The sequence below is a fragment of the Xiphias gladius genome, chromosome 2 (genome assembly GCF_016859285.1).
Source record: "Xiphias gladius isolate SHS-SW01 ecotype Sanya breed wild chromosome 2, ASM1685928v1, whole genome shotgun sequence".
NCBI lineage: Eukaryota > Metazoa > Chordata > Actinopteri > Istiophoriformes > Xiphiidae > Xiphias > Xiphias gladius.
In genome coordinates this window covers 4,318,212-4,336,405 of record NC_053401.1, presented here as the reverse complement: position 1 = coordinate 4,336,405, position 18,194 = coordinate 4,318,212, and the positions used below count along the sequence as shown (strand labels likewise).

The window sequence follows — 18,194 nt, the reverse complement described above, 5'->3', positions numbered from 1 at the left end:
ATAAAGGGCACACTACCTCCAGCGTTGGCAAACTCTAATCGGAGAATGCTCATTTAGACAGAAAAGACCAGGGAAATATGACGCCTTGGCGGCCTCTTCTGCCGTCTCAGGAGGTCGGTGGCGATTAGCAGCAATGACTTGCAGGAGCAGGCAGCTGGTGATAATGCTAAGACGAAAAATCTTGGCACAAATGTGAATATATGGTAGTTTTATCAACCTTTTGAAACGTATATCAGTCAGATCTCACCTTGCCTGTTTCTTTGCATTCCTTTAAAAGGGAAACTCTTCATCACACCTTTCTCTCCCATGAACGTTTTCATTCGGAGAGACATGAACAGGCCCATTCATCCATGCTAAGTTCAGTGTGCATGTCTGTGTGTATAACTTGACATCCAAGCATTCTTCTACTTGGCAAGCATCCGCCTCAGAGAGCTCTGCTTTAACACAGGAATTAAGATCAGCGGCGCGCCCAAACAAGTTTCACTGAGTGTTTGCTTTTTCTGAGGATTAAGGAGCTAGCTATTTGGTGCTCGGCGGGGCCGGCGCTGACCCAGTTTTTACCCAGCGTCCGGCAGGAGGTGGAGGGAGGAGTCCTTTAATAAAAAAAGGATCTTTACTCATCTTGAAAACCAATGTTTGGGGGAGTAATCCTGCATCAAACAAGCAAATAAAACACAGAGAAAAGACTGACGAATTCAGCTTTAGGTTAGCTTAGCTTCAGCTAGATCTCCAAATCTTCTCACTTTCAAACAGTACTACTTTGAAGTGATTAACAGATGACACTTGTTGGGTCGAGGTGACTTTAAACTGGAGAGAGCTGATGCAAAGAAAGAAGAGAGAGGGAGAAAATCTTCGAAATAGAAAAGGAGAGCTGGTGAAACTCTGAGTCTGCTCTGAGTCTGTGTGTGAGTAGAACGGGTGAAGGAGTTCACTTGTTGAGCAGCAGCTGGAGAGGTGTGTGTGTGTGTGTGTGTGTGTGTGTGTGTGTGTGTGTGTGTGTGTGTGTGTGTGTGTGTGTGTGTGTGTGTGTGTGTGTGTGTGTGTGTGTGTAATGGTACTTGATGACCAGTCAGTGTTACAGTGGAGAGATGGAAAAAGTTATGCCTGTGTGTGTGTGTGTGTGTGTGTGTGTGTGTGTGTGTGTGTGTGTGTGTGTGTGTGTGTGTGTGTGTGTGTGTTTGTGTGTGTGTGTGTGTTGACCCAGTTTCAAACAGGCAGACACAGAGGATGAGGGCAGGATGAAAGAGAGAGAGAGGGAGGATTAGAGACATAGGAAGACAGTTGTGCTCGTGTTTGACATAAACAGAGTCTCCGGTGCATCTGATAGCAGCTGCGCTTGAGAACAAGTGGAGTCTGGAGATGGACTAATAGATTTTGCCGATCTGCCGTATTGTGTTACATGTGAAGGTGCCCTGCGGGGTTTTCCTGTGAACAAACAAAGGTTATGTTTGCCTGCAGCGTTTCCCACCAAAACAATTGAGTCTAAGAGCAAGTATAGAACAGAATATTATGAATAATTAGAATCTTGCACTGTTTTACTACTGCTAGAGGCTAAATACTCCACACGGGACCTTTAACTACCTCTTAACCTTTTAACTAAAAAAAAAAAAAAGTAGATATTTGCTGATTTCAAGCACATTCTGGAAACTGCTCAATATGCCACATTACAGTCACTGTATCATTAGAAAGTTAATGGACAAGGCTGGTGTTATCCTAGAATTTTCTTATTGTCAACGACCCCCCCCCCCTTGTAAAAGACGGGAACCAGCAATATATTATAGTCTCTCTCTAAAAACTCTCTGACGTCCCTACTGAAGACATAAATCTTTACAGGAATAAATCGACATTATGGGAAATTTGCCTGTTTGCTTCTTGCAGAGAATTAGATGAGAAAATTGATGCCATTCTCGTGTGTGTGTGTGTGTGTGTGTGTGTGTGTGTACGTGGTAATTATAGAACTACAGCCAGCACTTAGCCGAATCATAAAGCGTCCGGAAACAAGAGGAAACAGCCAGCCTGGCTCTGTCCAAAGGCGACAAAACTCCCCTACTAGCGCTTCTAAAACTCACTAAATAAAGCTTTATATCATGTTGGGGTTCTTTTTTTTTAATGTGCTGGTCAGTTTCTTTAAAAACATGTCACAGATATATAGTTTCATTTTTAAAAATGGCTCGGTAATTTCCTAAAACAGCTGGGCACTGTACCTGTTATCACAGGTTACTCGAACGGGAGTAAATAATGCATTTGTTCGGGACTGTTGATGCACGTTTTAGTAGTTTTGGGACAACAATGAGGCTCTGAGACACAGAGGAACAAGTGATATCAGACTGTAGATACACAGACAATACTTGTTACTAGCATCAATGTATTATTAGCTTTGGACTTTTCATGAGATTTATCGATAATAAGAAATTTAGAATACTACCAGCATTATTCTTTTAGGTGTTTATAGGTATAAAAGCAGCCTAAAATACAGGTGTTTCCCAGCCGGTATTGTAGCCTGTGTCAGCCGGGTGAAGCAATTGTGTAACATCTGGAGGGTCAGTGTGTTTGTGAGGGGAAGAGTGGGGGTTGTACTCAATGATGGGTCAGTGTGACAGAGTGAGCCTGGAAAGTTTGTGTGTCTGTGTGTGTCTGTGTGAGAGAGTGTGTGTTTTGGGGGTTGAATTTTGAACTTTTGGGAAGCTCCGGGAGGCAGACAGGAGGGAGAAAAAGGGTGGGATTTTACAGGAAGGGGGATCCAAAGGGAGAGAGGGAGACTTTCTTTTTCCATTTTGTCATGTCTTTTTTCTGTTAATCTGTATTACTAATTCACACACACACACACACACACACGAACACGTACGTGCACTGTAAAATCTTCACGGCAGCCTACAGATAACAACTGACTCATAGTTTTGAAATTTGACTCGCGATGTTTTCCACTCTCTGAACTCAACGCTTCCTATTTATAACGCATTTCCTGTCGTGCACCAGCATAAAAACTGACATCCAGGCCTTTTTTTTTTCTTCAATCACGAAATATTAGCGACACCGGAGCGAGGGGTTAAGATCGTGGTGCTAACCAGGAAAAGGGCATTTAAGCTTGGAAACGGCCTTGTAATGGGTCTGCTGTGCTTTTTGTCACATTCAGCTGATTTGTGTCTGTGTGCGTGTTCCCGTCCTCGCCTGTGGGCGGAGAGTAAACACATGCAGCCCTGCTGGATGTCTCGCCTGCTGTTTTTCTCTCTCACATCCTGTTGTTTACATCCGTCAACTATCACGCCACCCCCATGACATTTTTGTTTAAATAAAGGAGTCAAATATGTGATGATATCAAGGCAGATGCATATGTTTTTGTACATTCAGGAGCTTTAAATTTGGCTATTTTAATACCTTTTGTAGACCTTCATGGGATATAAAGTCTATGCTTTGTATCTTCCCAAGATACGCCTCTAATCTAAGTATCTGACTAGTCCTTCTGACCTTTGACCCAGCTCAGAGAGGACTATTCGCCCCTAACGTTTAGGTGGGTGAAATATCCACCTCTTAGCTCGCCACAAATAGGTTTGGGTGTCGTTAAGGGCTGCAACAAATGATTATTTTCATTATCGATTAATAAGTTGATTTTTTTTTTTTTTTTTTTATCGGATAATAGTGAAAACCATCCATCACAAGTTCCCAGATCCCCACGTGATGCTGTCAGGTCGCTCATTTTGTCCAACCCACAGTACAAATGGCAAAGATATTCAATTTACAGCAATAGAAAAGCAAGAAAATTGGAAAATCTTCACATTTGAGAAGCTGGATCCAGAGAATATTTGGTATTTTACATTAAAAAATGAATACTTTGTTTTCGACTGAGTAATCAGTTAAGGGATTGACTGTTTCAGCCCCAGTATAATTTGAATTTTCACAATAGCAGTACGGGGCTGTGGCTCAGGAGATAGAGGGGCTTGTCCATTAATCGCAGAGTTGCCGGTTTAATCAAGTTTTTTCTAATCAAGTTTCCTTGAGCGAGCCGCCTAACCCCAAATCGCTTCCGATGGCTAGGCCAGTGCCTTGGGTGAATGGGTGTTGTCTGACTTTGAGGAATTTAAGTGTATTTTTTTTTTTTTCATGAAGCAAAATAAGCCAGACTTCTCAAGCTTCATGTTTTCCTAACACATGCAGCAGTGCAGGAACATTGCACGAGTAAAACGCGGCCTCGAATGACCCAATTTGGGCTTTATGAAATTTCTGACGTAATGATTCCTAAGTTAATAGATAAAACAGACAAATTAGTGAAACTAATCATTAGTTGCAGCCCTAATCATTTCAGGATCCCCTTGTTTGCTGAAAAAGTTTTGCTTCTTTTCTCCTTTCCATTATCATCTTGCTTTTTCCTGGTACACTCATTGCCTCCGTGATTATAAGATAGTTTGGGCAAGCGGAGCTGGGATAGATGTCTGGGATCTGAGTCAGGGAGCGTCTGTGTTGCACCCTTATCCTTGTGAGAACCAGCTTGAGTCTCCCTTGGAATGAGGGCATTTTTGTGAGGCGAGATCATTCTGGCCGAGCTTCAGCTCTTCAAGGGATTTTCGTTCCGCGCTGGGATCGGACACTGTGGAAGAGATGATGTCAATAAGACCAGTGTTTGTTTGTGTGTCTGCATGTGGGAACTAGCAGAGGCAAATACACAAGAGAGGGAAACCCAAACATGTGGAGCTTTTAAACCTCATTTGTTATTTCATGTTTGTAAGGAATTCATGAAAAATGATGGTCTCACACAGAAAACTGCATCTTTTAAGTATCTCCGACACAGTCCAGACATGGTGTCTTGGTGCTGGGCTCACGTCCTGCAGCCCCCCCACCACCACCACCTCCAGATAAGACCCAGATAGCAGAAGCCCTCCAAGGCCTGTGATTTGTCTTGTTTTTTCTGACACACAATATCGACGCCCCAGCCAAGCCGGCCTACCGAGCCTCAAGCCCAGTGCTTTCACAACAACTGCGAAGTGGTTCCAAGGAATATATCATTCATGGTTTGGCGCCGCTGAAATCAGGCAAACGTGTCATGGTTTCGGCTTTAGGTGTTTTTGAAGAGGTTGGTATCGGCTTGTTACAGTGCAGCTTGTGTTGGGTTTGATTATACGTACACTGATTGTCAATCTATGGGCATGAACAGCAGCAGTTCGTGGCCCCTTGGGCGGTCTGTTGGTCCAACGCTTGGGGTCCAGAGCAACATATCTTGACTAACTAACTAAAATCTTTGTCATTTTTAGAAACCTTTTGGTTGGAAAAGGGTTTTTTAAGGGTGCTGGCGTGTTAAAAACGCAAAAAAAAAAAAAAACTGGGATTGTTCCGATCCATCTAGACTGCTAGACACTAGTTTCCTGGCTCCATTTGACTCAACTTTTTGCACTCAAAGTCACTGAGAAGTTTTTAAAGAGGGTATTTAGAGCTTGTGGAGGAATCCCTGCCGCTCTGCAGATTAAATATCCACACATGTACTTCAGCTAAGTGTAAAAACAGCTTGCACACATTGTTAGCATTCCTTGCTGCACTTTGGCTTAAAGCTGCAGGAGCGGGATCCCCCCAGTTTCAGTCATGAATGCTAACAATGATAACACGGCGACTACAGAGACCGAGGTTCAAATATGCAAATGCCGTGCTCTCTTTATCTTTTTAAGTGTTTTGGGAATTTGAACAGAACGGTGGGAATTGGGTCAAGAAGGTAGGGGAACTGGATTTCACGAGTATCTCGGACCGACTGGGAGAGGAATGATTGACATTTTCCCCTTCTGTGCACAAAAAAAAACAAAAACCATTGCACAAAGCAATTAAACAAGCAGGGCGCTGGTGAAAGAGTGTCTTTCCTAGTAAAAGTTGTAAATTCGCTACTAAGAAGAAGTCATTGTTTCTTCCATGGAAAACTGGAAGGAATTACACATGGATGACTCTTTGACATTTAGGCCTGTAATACATGTGCATGCACCTACCCAGCACCATCATGCTTTGGGTATTTTACATCATGGACTTTAATCATTTGGACCAAAGCAGAGTATGACGGCAGTATTTTTGTTGCCTCTCTTGGCCCGAACGCTCTTGAGAAATAGATTTTAATCGCAGCGATGCTTTCCCAAGGCAACACGTTCTGGTTTTATTTTCTGATAAGGCAGCCTGTCACAGGCAAGGCAAGGCAGGGCGTATTTATGTATATAAATCCCTTCAGGAGGCAGTTTCAGAGTGCTTCACGGACATTTAAAACTATAAAAGGAATAAGAAACAAACCTGAAAGGAATAAAACAAAAAAAAAGAAAAAAAGAAAGTGTGAACGTGTGCAAAGTTTGAGGCACCACCCATAGAAAACATTAAAATAAAGGCATAAAAAAGGAAATAGTTTTGATGAATGTAACATCAGTAGGCAACAGCACTTACTGATGCTTTACAGATCAGTTATAAACCAGTGGTAAGAACAACTTTTTCTCGCCAGATTGTGGCTGATATTTATCCTCCGGCATCCATACACTTGCTTTTTGTCTCTTTGTTGCTTCATTTTGTATATTATTCATTTACCGTTAACAAAGTCATTTAGAGCTGCAGAAATGAGTCGACTAATTGATTCGTTGCCCCACAGAAAATCACTCGGCAAATATTTTGATAATCGATCAAGACAATAGAAACATTCTTTTGTTTAAGCTTCTCAAATGTGACAATTTTGCTGCCTTCCCTTCTTGCAATACTAATTAATAGCCAAAGTTTAAACAAAATGATGTCTTGTCACCTTTTTCACGGTTATCAAATGTAACGACGTCACTTTGAAGCAGATAGACAGGTCTGGCAGTACAGTTTTTCTGACACGCAGATAAATATTCAGATATCTCCTCAACCTTTGATACCGGTTATCTGGATACGACGGGACACGTGTGGGTAATTTGTTATAGTCTAGCATCTGGTGCAAGCCAACAACCTGGATCCAAATCAAACCAATGAGTCACTGAATTTATCTTTGACATAAATTCATGTGTAAAGAGTGTGTGTTTGCCTTTTTTATTGGTGTGTTTGCAGGGTGTGTGTCATCTACAAAAGCACACTCAGATGAGTCCAGGGCAAGGTACACACACACACACACACACACACACAGGCCTGTGTGGGTGTGTGTGTGTGTATCTTTTATCGTTGTCAAACATTTTTTTTCAGTGTACCCTACCACATCTGGTTTGGCTTTTCAGGGGAGGAAGATGTTACATAATCGCACTTTCCTCTTCCCTTTCTCACCTCTTTAAAGCTCAGGCCATTAAGGGTTAAAACAGACAGACACACACACACACACACACACACACACACACACACATACACACATCGTAATCTACAGAGGAATTACAGACCTGAGAGGGAGTTCCTCCCCTCCCTCCCCTTCCCACTGTCAGACCGTTGATTTAGCTGCTAACTAGTGACCAACACAGCTGTCGAAGCTTTTATTGACCTCATCACTCGTTACGATGTCTGGTAACTAGTTTTTTTTGAAGGATTTAACCAGTTTTCAGTCAGACTCAGTCAAATGTTTTCCATGCGGACATGGCGTAGTCCTGCTGTTACACTATGACCAGTTCCCAATACACTTTTTTTCAGTTTTCTGAACGGTGAAACCACGTTTTGTTCCAGGAATTTCACAGGAGCGGCGTCTTAGTGTTGGTCCTGCAGTCAAAACCCCATAAGTGCCATAACAGTCTAGATAATCTTAATCCTAAATTTCCTCTTCGTTCAACAGATTTCTGACCTAGTTGTCGCTTCTTCAGGATTTCTCTGATTTGATTAAGATCAGATACATGTAAACTATAGCTAAGCCTACAAGGGTTTACCAGAAGGTTGTCTCTCTTTGCATAGCACAGGATTTCTGTGCACAACGCCGCTGCTAATCGCTCTGAATTTCCTCCTCCATCTACGGACGTCGCTGTGGTTTCAATTAAAAGATTACGATCTGCACTTTCAGCAGTGTTCTCTGCCTGCTTCTATGTGATGCATGCGAAATGTTATTTCAGGAGAAAATGCGAGGGTAGCTTCTTCGTTATCACGGCTGCTCCTTCGGAGGAGTTAGCGACCCACTGATCTTTGACCTAGTTCCAGTTTAAACTCCCAGTTTTCCCATTTAGGCTTCTGCTCCCTCTGTGTCCCAGGTGGTGAGTGTAGAGTTACAGTCGGCCCTAAATAACACCTCACTGTTGGGCTGCAAAGACAAAGAGGTTTCTGTTGTGTGCGATGGGTTACACCCAGCCAATGACTGATCCCGCAGCCCAGTGGACTGCCCTGCGTCGGCTTTTTTTTTTTTTTTTCCTCCATACACAATCACAGCCACACACTCCAAATGCAGAAATTACAGGGAGCCTATAAGGCCTCACTATGTTTCTTTGGTGTGGTTCTGTTTTTGTGCAGGCGGAGTTGGACCTCAACCCATTTCCTGTTCTTAAACAAGATAAAGATTTATTCCTTTCTGTGTCCTCATGCTGGGCGGATCATTTATTTATTTGTATGCAAAGATTTGGAGATTTTTAAATGTGATTTTAGAGCTTTCCTGCTGTATTGTAAAGCAGAAAGTGGCAGGACTGAGCCGCAGAGAGAAAAGGGCGGTGTCAAAGGTCATATAAACCAGATCTGAACCCACAAAATAAGGCTTACTTTTGTTTTTAAACACAGTTTCTGTATGTAATTACGCCTCAATTAAAAACGACGCCCTTTTTCTGTCTCCATCTTCATGTTTTTTCCTCTTTTCGAGCTGAAACCTGAAGCCCGAATCAATCTCCATTTTCTAATGGCCCGAAAATGTCGTTGTGCGTCCAACTACGTCAAGACACCACACCTTCATGTAAGCCAGATTGAAAATGTTGAATATGCACGTTCAAACAATGCGACCAAAATAAAGAAAACCAATTTGAGTAGTTTTCACAGACAGATTTTCAGACCTTCACGTCTACAGCAAAAGTCATAATTCCCTAAACAACAGTGAGAAATCAGAATAAATATTAGTTAAAAAAATCATTCTGTGTGTGTGTGTGTGTGTGTGTGTGTGTGTGTGTGTGTGTGTGCTCGTAGGAAGATCTGAAGGGGTTTAATAATATCAGCAACAGCTTGACGTGTAAGACGGCTCTCTGTAACGGTGGAGATTTAATTGTTGCCAGGAGACACTCGGGGGAGGTTAAGCCTCGTAAACTACCGTAAATGTTTTTCCACGCTGCGATGGGTTTTGGCTCGTGCACATTCACTTAGACGCACTTACGTGCTTATTACTACATCCGTGTCATGGCTTGTTTTCAGTGACACACGCTGATGCTTATTCTAGAAGTTAGAAATGGACCAAGTGGTGGATAAATGTGTAAATATTTGTGCCCCCTGACCCTGCCATTGACTAGATTCATGGTATGCTGTCAGTGTTTGCATCTCACACACACACAGACACACGCACACACACGCACACACCCCAACAGAGGCCTGAAATCGGGCCATATAGGGCAGCATGCGGGGGAGTGTGCCGTGTGTTTATGAAGCGAAGAGGTCATTTCCCTGGAAGTGCGAGTGCCCGTAAGAGAAAATGCTCGAAGTCGAGTCCCCTCTGTCTCGGTCTGCAAATGAGGCCCCGTGCTCGGCATTCGGCTGTCCGCCCTCCTCCTGTTCCCTCCCTTCCTCCATCTTGAGTTCACACTCGCTTCATCCATCCATCCATGCACACATCTATTGTCACCCGTCTTTTGTGTGCTGTTACATAACTAAACAAAATGTGTCTAAACTGCACACTAGACCTGGCCGTAGATTTTCCATCGAAGTCATTCAACTTCATTTTCTCCTCATTGGAGGAAATATTCAGTGAATTCTTCCTGGTAACAAAGCTCGAAGTTACGTCAAAAAAAAAGTTTCGGGTCCTCTTGGTGTAATCAGTTCAAGTCAGGGAAGGGCTAGAAGAAGAAAAACTTTCATCTTGTAGTTTTCATGTGACATTCACACATTTTTAACATAAGACAGGACTTTTATGACCCCTGTGTGGAAAAATTATGCCGCGCTTTCCCCGAATAACATGATACGGGCAAAAAAAAACAAAAAAAACATGACGCAATCCCCATTCTCAACAAAACAGATTAGTGAAAAATCTGAAATAAATTTGATATGTGCAAAAAAACTGACAGTGGTAGACCACAGTGTGGCTCAAAAAATGATCCCAAATATGTGTCATTTTTTACCGAGTTCTGCAAATACCTAAATTTAGAGACCGCGTCTCATAATGGAGACCAGGGTACGGAGGTTCATCAACGACAAAACTGCTGAGTGGGAAGAGATTTTGAGATTTCAGACACCCATAAACATAGGACACTTTTTTGAGAGCATGACAAATATTAGCTCTACACATATAATATGTATAGTACAGTATGTGTACACATACGTTGTGCTGTACACAATAAAAGACAAAAGACATTTGATGAACTGTGTTTTCTCTTTCTGAAAATATTCATATAGATTTTTATAATATTTTATATTATGTTACAACTTGTATTGTTCCACTGATTATTAAACTCTTATTTAATAATAATGACTAGTCAACTAATTGGGAAGAAATCGAATCGATTGTGAATAATGAACATGAAAGTTATCTGCAGCCTTAGTGGGGATGTTTTCATATGAAATGTAAGGGCATGATGATTTGCCGAATTCTGAGTAGCTAGAGGACTTGCTTGCAAGTTTCCTGTTCGAAAATCCAGCTGTGTGTACCCCACACACACACACACACGGGAGATGTGTGTCAGTATGTTATCAACGCATCACCTCCAAGGTTTTGCTTTGGCTGCCTTTTGTGGATGCTAGTCATAACACCCCAACGCGGAGGGAGAACTGCACACGCACACACACACACACACACACACACACACACACACAGAAACACTGAATTGTGGGGGAGCCAGGTTTGTCCCGAGTGAAAGACAGTTTTACAGGTTTGTGATTATCTGCTTTAGTGTTCCCTGAGGGAAAACTTCAAGGAAAAGTGGCAATGAAAGATTTCACAGTCTCTAATTACAGACTGGGTGACACAGAGTATTAGTGGTGGGTTTTATATAATTATCTCTCCGTCTCCTCCTGCATGTGGCCTTGTCTCCGATGCGATCAAAGTGACATTTTGTGCTTGTGTTAAATATCCCCTCTCTGTCTCCTCCGCGCAGCACTTCTCCGAGCTCCTCGACGACCTGTCCCAGGATGCTTTGCTGGGCCAGCTGCTCAGCGACCCCTTCCTCTCCGGGGTGAGGGGCGGAGTGGAGGCCATGGAGGGCGAGGACGGAGGCGACCTGTCCCCGTCCTCCCCTCTCCCCCCTCACATCACGGCCGAGCACAGCTACTCGCTCTGCGGCGACAGCCGACCGCAGTCGCCCCTGTCGCACCTGACCGGAGAGCAAGGCAGCGAAGCGGGTGAGACGCCGATTACTTAACGTCTGGAGGGAGATGTGACACACTCTCCTCCTTGCAAATGAAAAGCTTAATTCACCAGAAATAAAAACACCCTTGCCTAATTCGGTTTGTTGACACAGCTTCACTTGGTCTGGTATGATCCAGCAGCTCATGGTGGCTAAGGTTAGCTAACGTTACCTAACTTCAATAACAATGTGTTACTGAATAGATCTGCTGCGTGAGACGTACTCCTGATTGTGGTCCAGTTCCAGTTGCTCTGGCAAGTCGCTCAATGAATCCAAAGTCTTTCGAAGTAACGGACTCTTAGAGGATTGTGGGAAATCCCCGCAAGGGCTCGGTACTGTTTCCTAATGAAACGTCCGTTAAAGGGTTACGAAGAGTTAGGGTGAGGTTGGTGATGGCTTTATTAATGTTAATAGAGATGTTTAATGGACAGATATGAGAGGGGCATCAGTCCCCTCATCTAATTTTCAGCAATACAGCAAATGATCGATTTCCTGAAATGTCAAACTGTTCCTTTAAGTCAGTAAAAAAAAGGGTCCTGCCACTACAGCAAACCACCAGGTCTGTAGTTGTAAATGCTAATAAATTGTTGATCGATTTAGCCTTTTTTGCAGATGGTAGACAAAGCCAGTGGAAACAGTTGCCTTTCACAACTCTAAGTTGTTCTTAAAGGACTATAACTGATTTCTAAAGCGTAATGAAACTATTTATTAACCATTTGTAAAGCAATTAGTTACAGCCTGCACATTATCGGAAAGACATTTAAAAAATTGTGTACGACACTGCGTGTCGTTTCGGGTTCCTTCGCTTTTACAGATTATAAATCGTAAATACTCGTCTGTGCGTGTGATTTAAAGAGAATGGGCTCAGAAATGTACAGATAGAGATGGATTCCGGAGGTTGGCCGAGGCAGGAAACGTACAAAGATGAGTCCACGTAAAAGCACTAACAGCAGTCCACGTTCTGCAGCAGAGTCGGACGGGGATTCCGCCGAGTGGCCCATGGAGCAGGAGGAGGCTATTGACGGCCTCCTGTGCGAGACTCCCTCCCTTCTCCCCACCCTCTCCCTGTCTCTGGCCTCCGGCGAGGGGCCCCAGGCACCCGAGCCGCGCAGTGGCCGCCGCCGCCGCCCCAGCTCAGACCGCAGTCAGCAGCCTCCACCAGGGCAAGGGCATCAAGGTGAGAGACCGGAAACTCATGGTGGAAGAAAAAAATTTTTTTTTCATGTTTTTCATTGTTTGTAACCTCATCTTTTGTCTCTTCTTCTCTTTCCTGTTTCTGTTTTTCCGTGTACAGATAAAAGAGGAGAACATCATCCCTCAGATCAAGCTGGAACCTCATGAAGTGGACCAGTTTCTCAATCTTTCACCCAAAGGTCAGAATTCCTCTCTCCTCCTCTGCGTCCTTGCTCTGGCACATGGGTCACATGACGCTTCGAGGACCCCTGCTGGCCATTTGCTCGATTTCCTCGCATCGGAGCTGAGATCAAATCATTTACTCGAGTGAAAGCAATAATACAAAAAATGTGAATATGCCCCGTTACAAGTAAAAGCCCTGCGTTCAGGATTTTACTTAAGTAAAAGTACAGAGGTAATACCAGCAAAACGTACTTTAAGTAACAAAAGTAAAAGTACTCATCATACAGGACGGCTCCTTTCGCTGTGTGACGTATATTATAGGAGTATTATCACTGATGCATTAATGTGTGAGCAGTGGCGATGGTGCAGGAGTTGCTCGGAGATCGCGGGTCACCTGTGCTAGAGGGGTCTTTCGAGGCGGAGGTCTTTTCCCCCCCTCCAGAGTCCCCCGAAGCGGACATGAGTGCGGCGGACGAGCGTGGTGACTCTCCGGCCCCGCCAATTGCCCGGAGCCGGAGCCCCTCGGAGCCGGGGACGTAGTTAGAACAGCGCGCTCCCGGCGAAAAATGCCGATCAGGAGCAAGTGTGCGCAGCAGCGTGTTGCTCGCGAGGGACCTGCTGCCATCTGCCGAGCCATATGAGGGTCTGAAGGGGCGGCATGCGGTTTTGGTGGTGCTTAGCCTACAGCCGTCAGACGCACAGGTCTGAACCACTGCGCCGAAACTGAAAAATACTAAGTAGAGGGTTAGCAAAAAAAAAAGTAGTGCAAACTCCCTGGGTGCTGGGGGAGGCGGGCCGCCCACCTCTGATTATAGGGCGTTAACGTTTCCTTTTTTGAGACGTAAATAAGTCCCCAACGGCTGACTCTATGTCAGCATCGGCCTTGTGAGGCTGAGGACGATTTAAAACAGGAGTCGGCGTGTTGAGCTGTTTTCTACCCACGAAATTTGGAGAGAAGTGTCAAGATCAACACCAGCACTGATGTGCTCCATCACATTACAGTCATATCCTTTAGTTAACAGCTCAAGAAACATGTCTAAGTAGACAAGCACTAGGCTGAATCTACTCGGTTGCTTTCCACCACTGGAAAATGCTCTGAAACTGCGGAATGGAGTGAGTCGAGATAACTGATGCTGTCATCGGCAGCGTGACCTGAAGGGCACAAGCCCCTCGGTTCAAAAGCACGAAGCATCTCTAGGAAGGTTTTAGTTTTCTTAAAAATGCGTTCAGTTTTCCTTAGAAAAAAAATTGGGCTAAGTTTTGTCCTTAAATACTTTCAGATTGTTTCTTTCTTTCTGCCTCTGTTGCGCTCGTTGTTTCTCTGTCTGACGCCAAGCGACCAGCCGGCAGAGTTAATCGGTGAACATTGTCTTTCAGGTCTGGAGTCTCTGCAGATGCCCCCCACTCCTCCCAGTTCCCACGGCAGCGACTCGGAGGGCAGCCAGAGCCCCGTCCACGCCCCGCCCGGCCTCTCCTGCCCCACCTCGCCCACCAGCCCCTCTCCATCCCAGGCCAGCCTGAAGGTGTCGCCTCGCGCTGCCTCCTCCCTCTCCAACTCCCCTCTGCTCACCGCTCCGCACGTAAGTACTGAGCCATGCTCGGGTGTAAACTGTCTTTCATTGGGTGTTAGTCCGCTCCGTATTCTGCACATCACCCACAGCATCTCGCATTTTATTACTAACCAGCCAAAAATGTGCCAATGGGGTGAGAGTAGTCCACCTATTTCTGATAAAAGTCAACTTTTAAAAGAATTATTAGAATAACGTAATTTTTCTCAATGCCAGTACAACAATCCGCCTCGTAATGTCTTTGCTTGGAGAGAAAAGAAGCAACAGTGCTTCTAGATTTTTAGTTTTCTTTTAAGAAATACCAGGTAGTGATGATTTCCTAAGTACTTGAGCAATAAATAGGGGTTTCCTGTTAGAAAATGTAATAAAACAACAACAACAACAACACAGGAATCCCCCCGTGCTGTACATACCACACACGCAGAGACATACACGCTGTATGTAGACGTTTGCATCCACCACATGACTTGAATTTTGCCTCAGTATTGTAGCCCCTTTCAGTAACTGGCTTCAGGAACACTTTCTGGGTCGCAACGATTGAATCTCCTCTTTGTTTTTGTTTTTTTGTTTTTTTTTAATGCGCGTGTGTAGAAACTGCAGGGGTCGGGGCCGCTGATCCTGACCGAGGAGGAGCGCCGCACCCTGGTGGCCGAAGGTTACCCTGTCCCCACCAAACTGCCGCTCACCAAGGCCGAGGAGAAGGCGCTGAAGAAGATCCGCAGGAAAATCAAGAACAAGGTACAAACGACGGTCTAGACTCATCCATCGGCCCAGTATGTTTACAGCCATTGTTTTTGTTGTCTGTTTAAAAATTCCGTGACTTGAATGTAATTTGAGATACTCTGAGCAGAAGCGCGAATATATCAGTGATATTCCAGGTATTCCAGGTTCAGTGGAGAGTTACAGTCTAAATACCGGTTCCGAGCGTTTTACGCCGACGCAACCAGGGGATGAAATAACTGCACACTCTCAGTACTCACAATGAAATTATGTGAATCTTATTTGCAATTCATCAAATAGATTGATTGATTGATTGGGAGAAACTTGGACCAGGTTCTCCCCAGATCGGATGCTACTCATGTTTGGTTTCATTCCAAGGTCATTAGTGAACAGCTGCAGTACGAGAAATAGTCAGTTCACCTTCAGTATAGACAATAAATGCACTTGCACTTCTGTGTGGATTTTTCTTTTGTTGAATGTTGTTGGCCAGATATGGACCGGCCACTTCTGTTTAATCCTTTCTAACATCGTCATATTTGTATTTTTAGATTTTTGTATTTTTTTTTACTTGTGTAAATGAATTGTCTACGTGTACTTTTGTTTGCAAACTCTCTTGCCTCAAATTGGCCCTTGAAGGGACGACTAAAGTATTTTGAACTGAACTGAATACTCACGACTGAGCGAGTGTCCATTACTGATGAAGCATAGGAAGTTAAACCAGAGACGGAAAAATGAGAGGAAATACAAAGGACTAAAACTGCGAGTATTGACACCGTCCGGAAATCTAATCTAATATTCGCAGACTTTTTCTTCACCGCATGCATCTGCTTCACTCAGCCTGGCACGAATAAATTATAAGGAGGCGGTGCTTAAGGAGCAGGAGAAAATTAACCCTTAATGAATGTCAATCTCAGCCTATTGCTCGGCAGCAGCTTCGATCCCATCACTATTTTGTCTCCAAGTTACACGACTCAAACCCACGGTCATTAAGGAAACTCATGTGATCATCTCTCTCTCTTTCTCTCTTTCTCTCTTTCTCCCTTTGTCCTTCAGATTTCAGCTCAGGAGAGTCGCAGGAAGAAGAAAGAGTACATGGACGCTCTGGAGAAGAAGTGAGTCCTCCTCTTGTTGTTCTTCATCCCTTTCATCATAGGGCATCAAAAGGACTGGGATATAAAAATACCCGAATCACTCTGCAGGAACACACACATCCGCATACTGTATCACTTAATTACTGCTGGAACGTCAGGTATTGTCATTATGAGCATCCTGAGTCCAATTTCTTTCTCAGCTTCTCATCTAGATTTCTTGTAAGTTCATTCCTGTTTTTTTGGCGGTTATGGTACAAATAAAGTCATATCATATTTTGAAAGTATTCAAATAATCTCCTGTTTGACCTTGAACCAGTAAGTGACTTGAATTTCTCGTACTGTCAGGGCCGAACCTTAGAATTATGAGGATCTGCAGAATAGAAGCAGCAGATTGTGATGTAGCAAAGAGAAACTCAAATCTGTCACTTACAGTAAAATAATATGCGATAAATATTTATATATATAAAAAAAAAAAGAAAATCTGAAATATGTGCAGCATAAAAAAAAAAAAGTAAAAAACAAAGACACTGACCATGCAGTACTCCTGTCTGACCACAGGGTGGAGACGTGCTCCAATGAAAACAATGAACTACGCAGGAAAGTGGAAACTCTGGAGTGTACGAACAAGTAAGAACAACACACACAATGTGCTGCCCACTGCACACACATTATACACACATGTTCATAGACTTCACTTCATGTGTGATTCGCGTCATATACAATAAAGTTCCTTATGTGTCCTGATCCGTGAACCTCTAGACCCCGAACTCATGAAATGTAACCTTGTCTTATTTGTTGAGGGAGTGAAAAAGGCTCAGACGACATATAGGCCCGTTTAATAGCTAGGACCTCTGTACGGTCCTACACAGCTGTATCATATCAGCAATACAGGTAATAATCAATGCACAGATACATTATTAATAATGCAGGGGGCGTCAGGAGCGACGACGAGTTGGACTCCCGTCGGGCACAAAGGTTCAAGGGTGGGCGGCAACCACATCATCAGTGGAGTTTGAGAGGCGGGCGATCGGCGTGCCTCCGAACACCCCCCCCCCTCTCGTCCGACTACCCTTTAAAGGCGTTTTTTTTCCCATTACACGCAGCGCAGCAGAGAGGACCGGGGATCAGCCTCCCTGTGGATCTGTTCAGCTGCAATTTAGCATCCATGCATAATCATGAGGTTATTTTAATGTAAAATGCTAGAGCTGCTTCAAATAGGCCTTGTTGTTTGCTCTCGTTTTGCATGACTGGCCTGTGTGTGGGTGTGTGTGTGTGTGTGTGTGTGTGTGTGTGTGTGTGTGTGTGTGTGTGTGTGTGTGTGTGTGTGTGTGTGTGTGTGTGTGTGTGTGTGTGTGTGTGTGTGTGTGTGTGTGCCTGCGTGCGCGGTAAACCCAGTGAGTGCAATGTGTGAAGCATAGCTGACTTGACTAGACCACAGCTGTTTTGGGTCTTGTTTTGCACTCTGCGGTTAAAGTGGGCTTTATTGTCACTGTCTGAAAGTTACATGAACCAGCATGTGTGCGCTTGTGTGTGTGTGTGCGTGTGTGTGTGTGTGTGTGCGTGCGTGTGCGTGCGTTCGTGAGAGTATGTATTTATGCTGGTGTGCACCTGCACAGTGCGCTCGTGTCGTCGGGAGACTTGGGCTGTCGTTCTGTCATGAAGCAAACAGCAGAACAGAACCTCAGTGGAATATTCGACTTATGCTGAATAAGAGACAGTAACGGTAGTGAAACGGTTTCCTGCTTACACACACCATTTTAATTACATATTAACTGTAATCTACGTATACGAAAAGCGGTGGAAAAATGCGGATCCTTTCCCAGTTCGTCAGAAATTTGCACCACTCAAGTAGAATATCAGCTATGTCCGGACCTCCATCCTCCATCTTCTTGCCCTGGTCTCGTAGAAGGACTCTGTCAAAAAAAGTCTAAGTTGTTCTACTTTGTATTTGTTGGTGATTTGTTGTAAAGTTCTTTTTTTTTTTTTTTTTAAACAAACCGCCTCCGTATTCTCCTTTTCCAGTGATTAACACTCAGAAAAACCTCGGG

The 18,194-nt window shown here is 44.0% G+C and overlaps 1 protein-coding gene across 1 annotated transcript in view; it reads left to right on the top strand.

Annotated features, from left to right (window-relative positions):
- creb3l2 (cAMP responsive element binding protein 3-like 2) overlaps positions 1-18,194 on the top strand; it is a 33,473-nt gene that overhangs the window by 10,517 nt on the left and 4,762 nt on the right. The window contains 8 exon segments of the mRNA XM_040147681.1: positions 11,163-11,406; positions 12,379-12,514; positions 12,516-12,588; positions 12,706-12,784; positions 14,145-14,347; positions 14,927-15,073; positions 16,109-16,167; positions 16,705-16,773. Of these exon segments, the coding sequence (XP_040003615.1) occupies positions 11,163-11,406; positions 12,379-12,514; positions 12,516-12,588; positions 12,706-12,784; positions 14,145-14,347; positions 14,927-15,073; positions 16,109-16,167; positions 16,705-16,773 (1,010 nt within the window).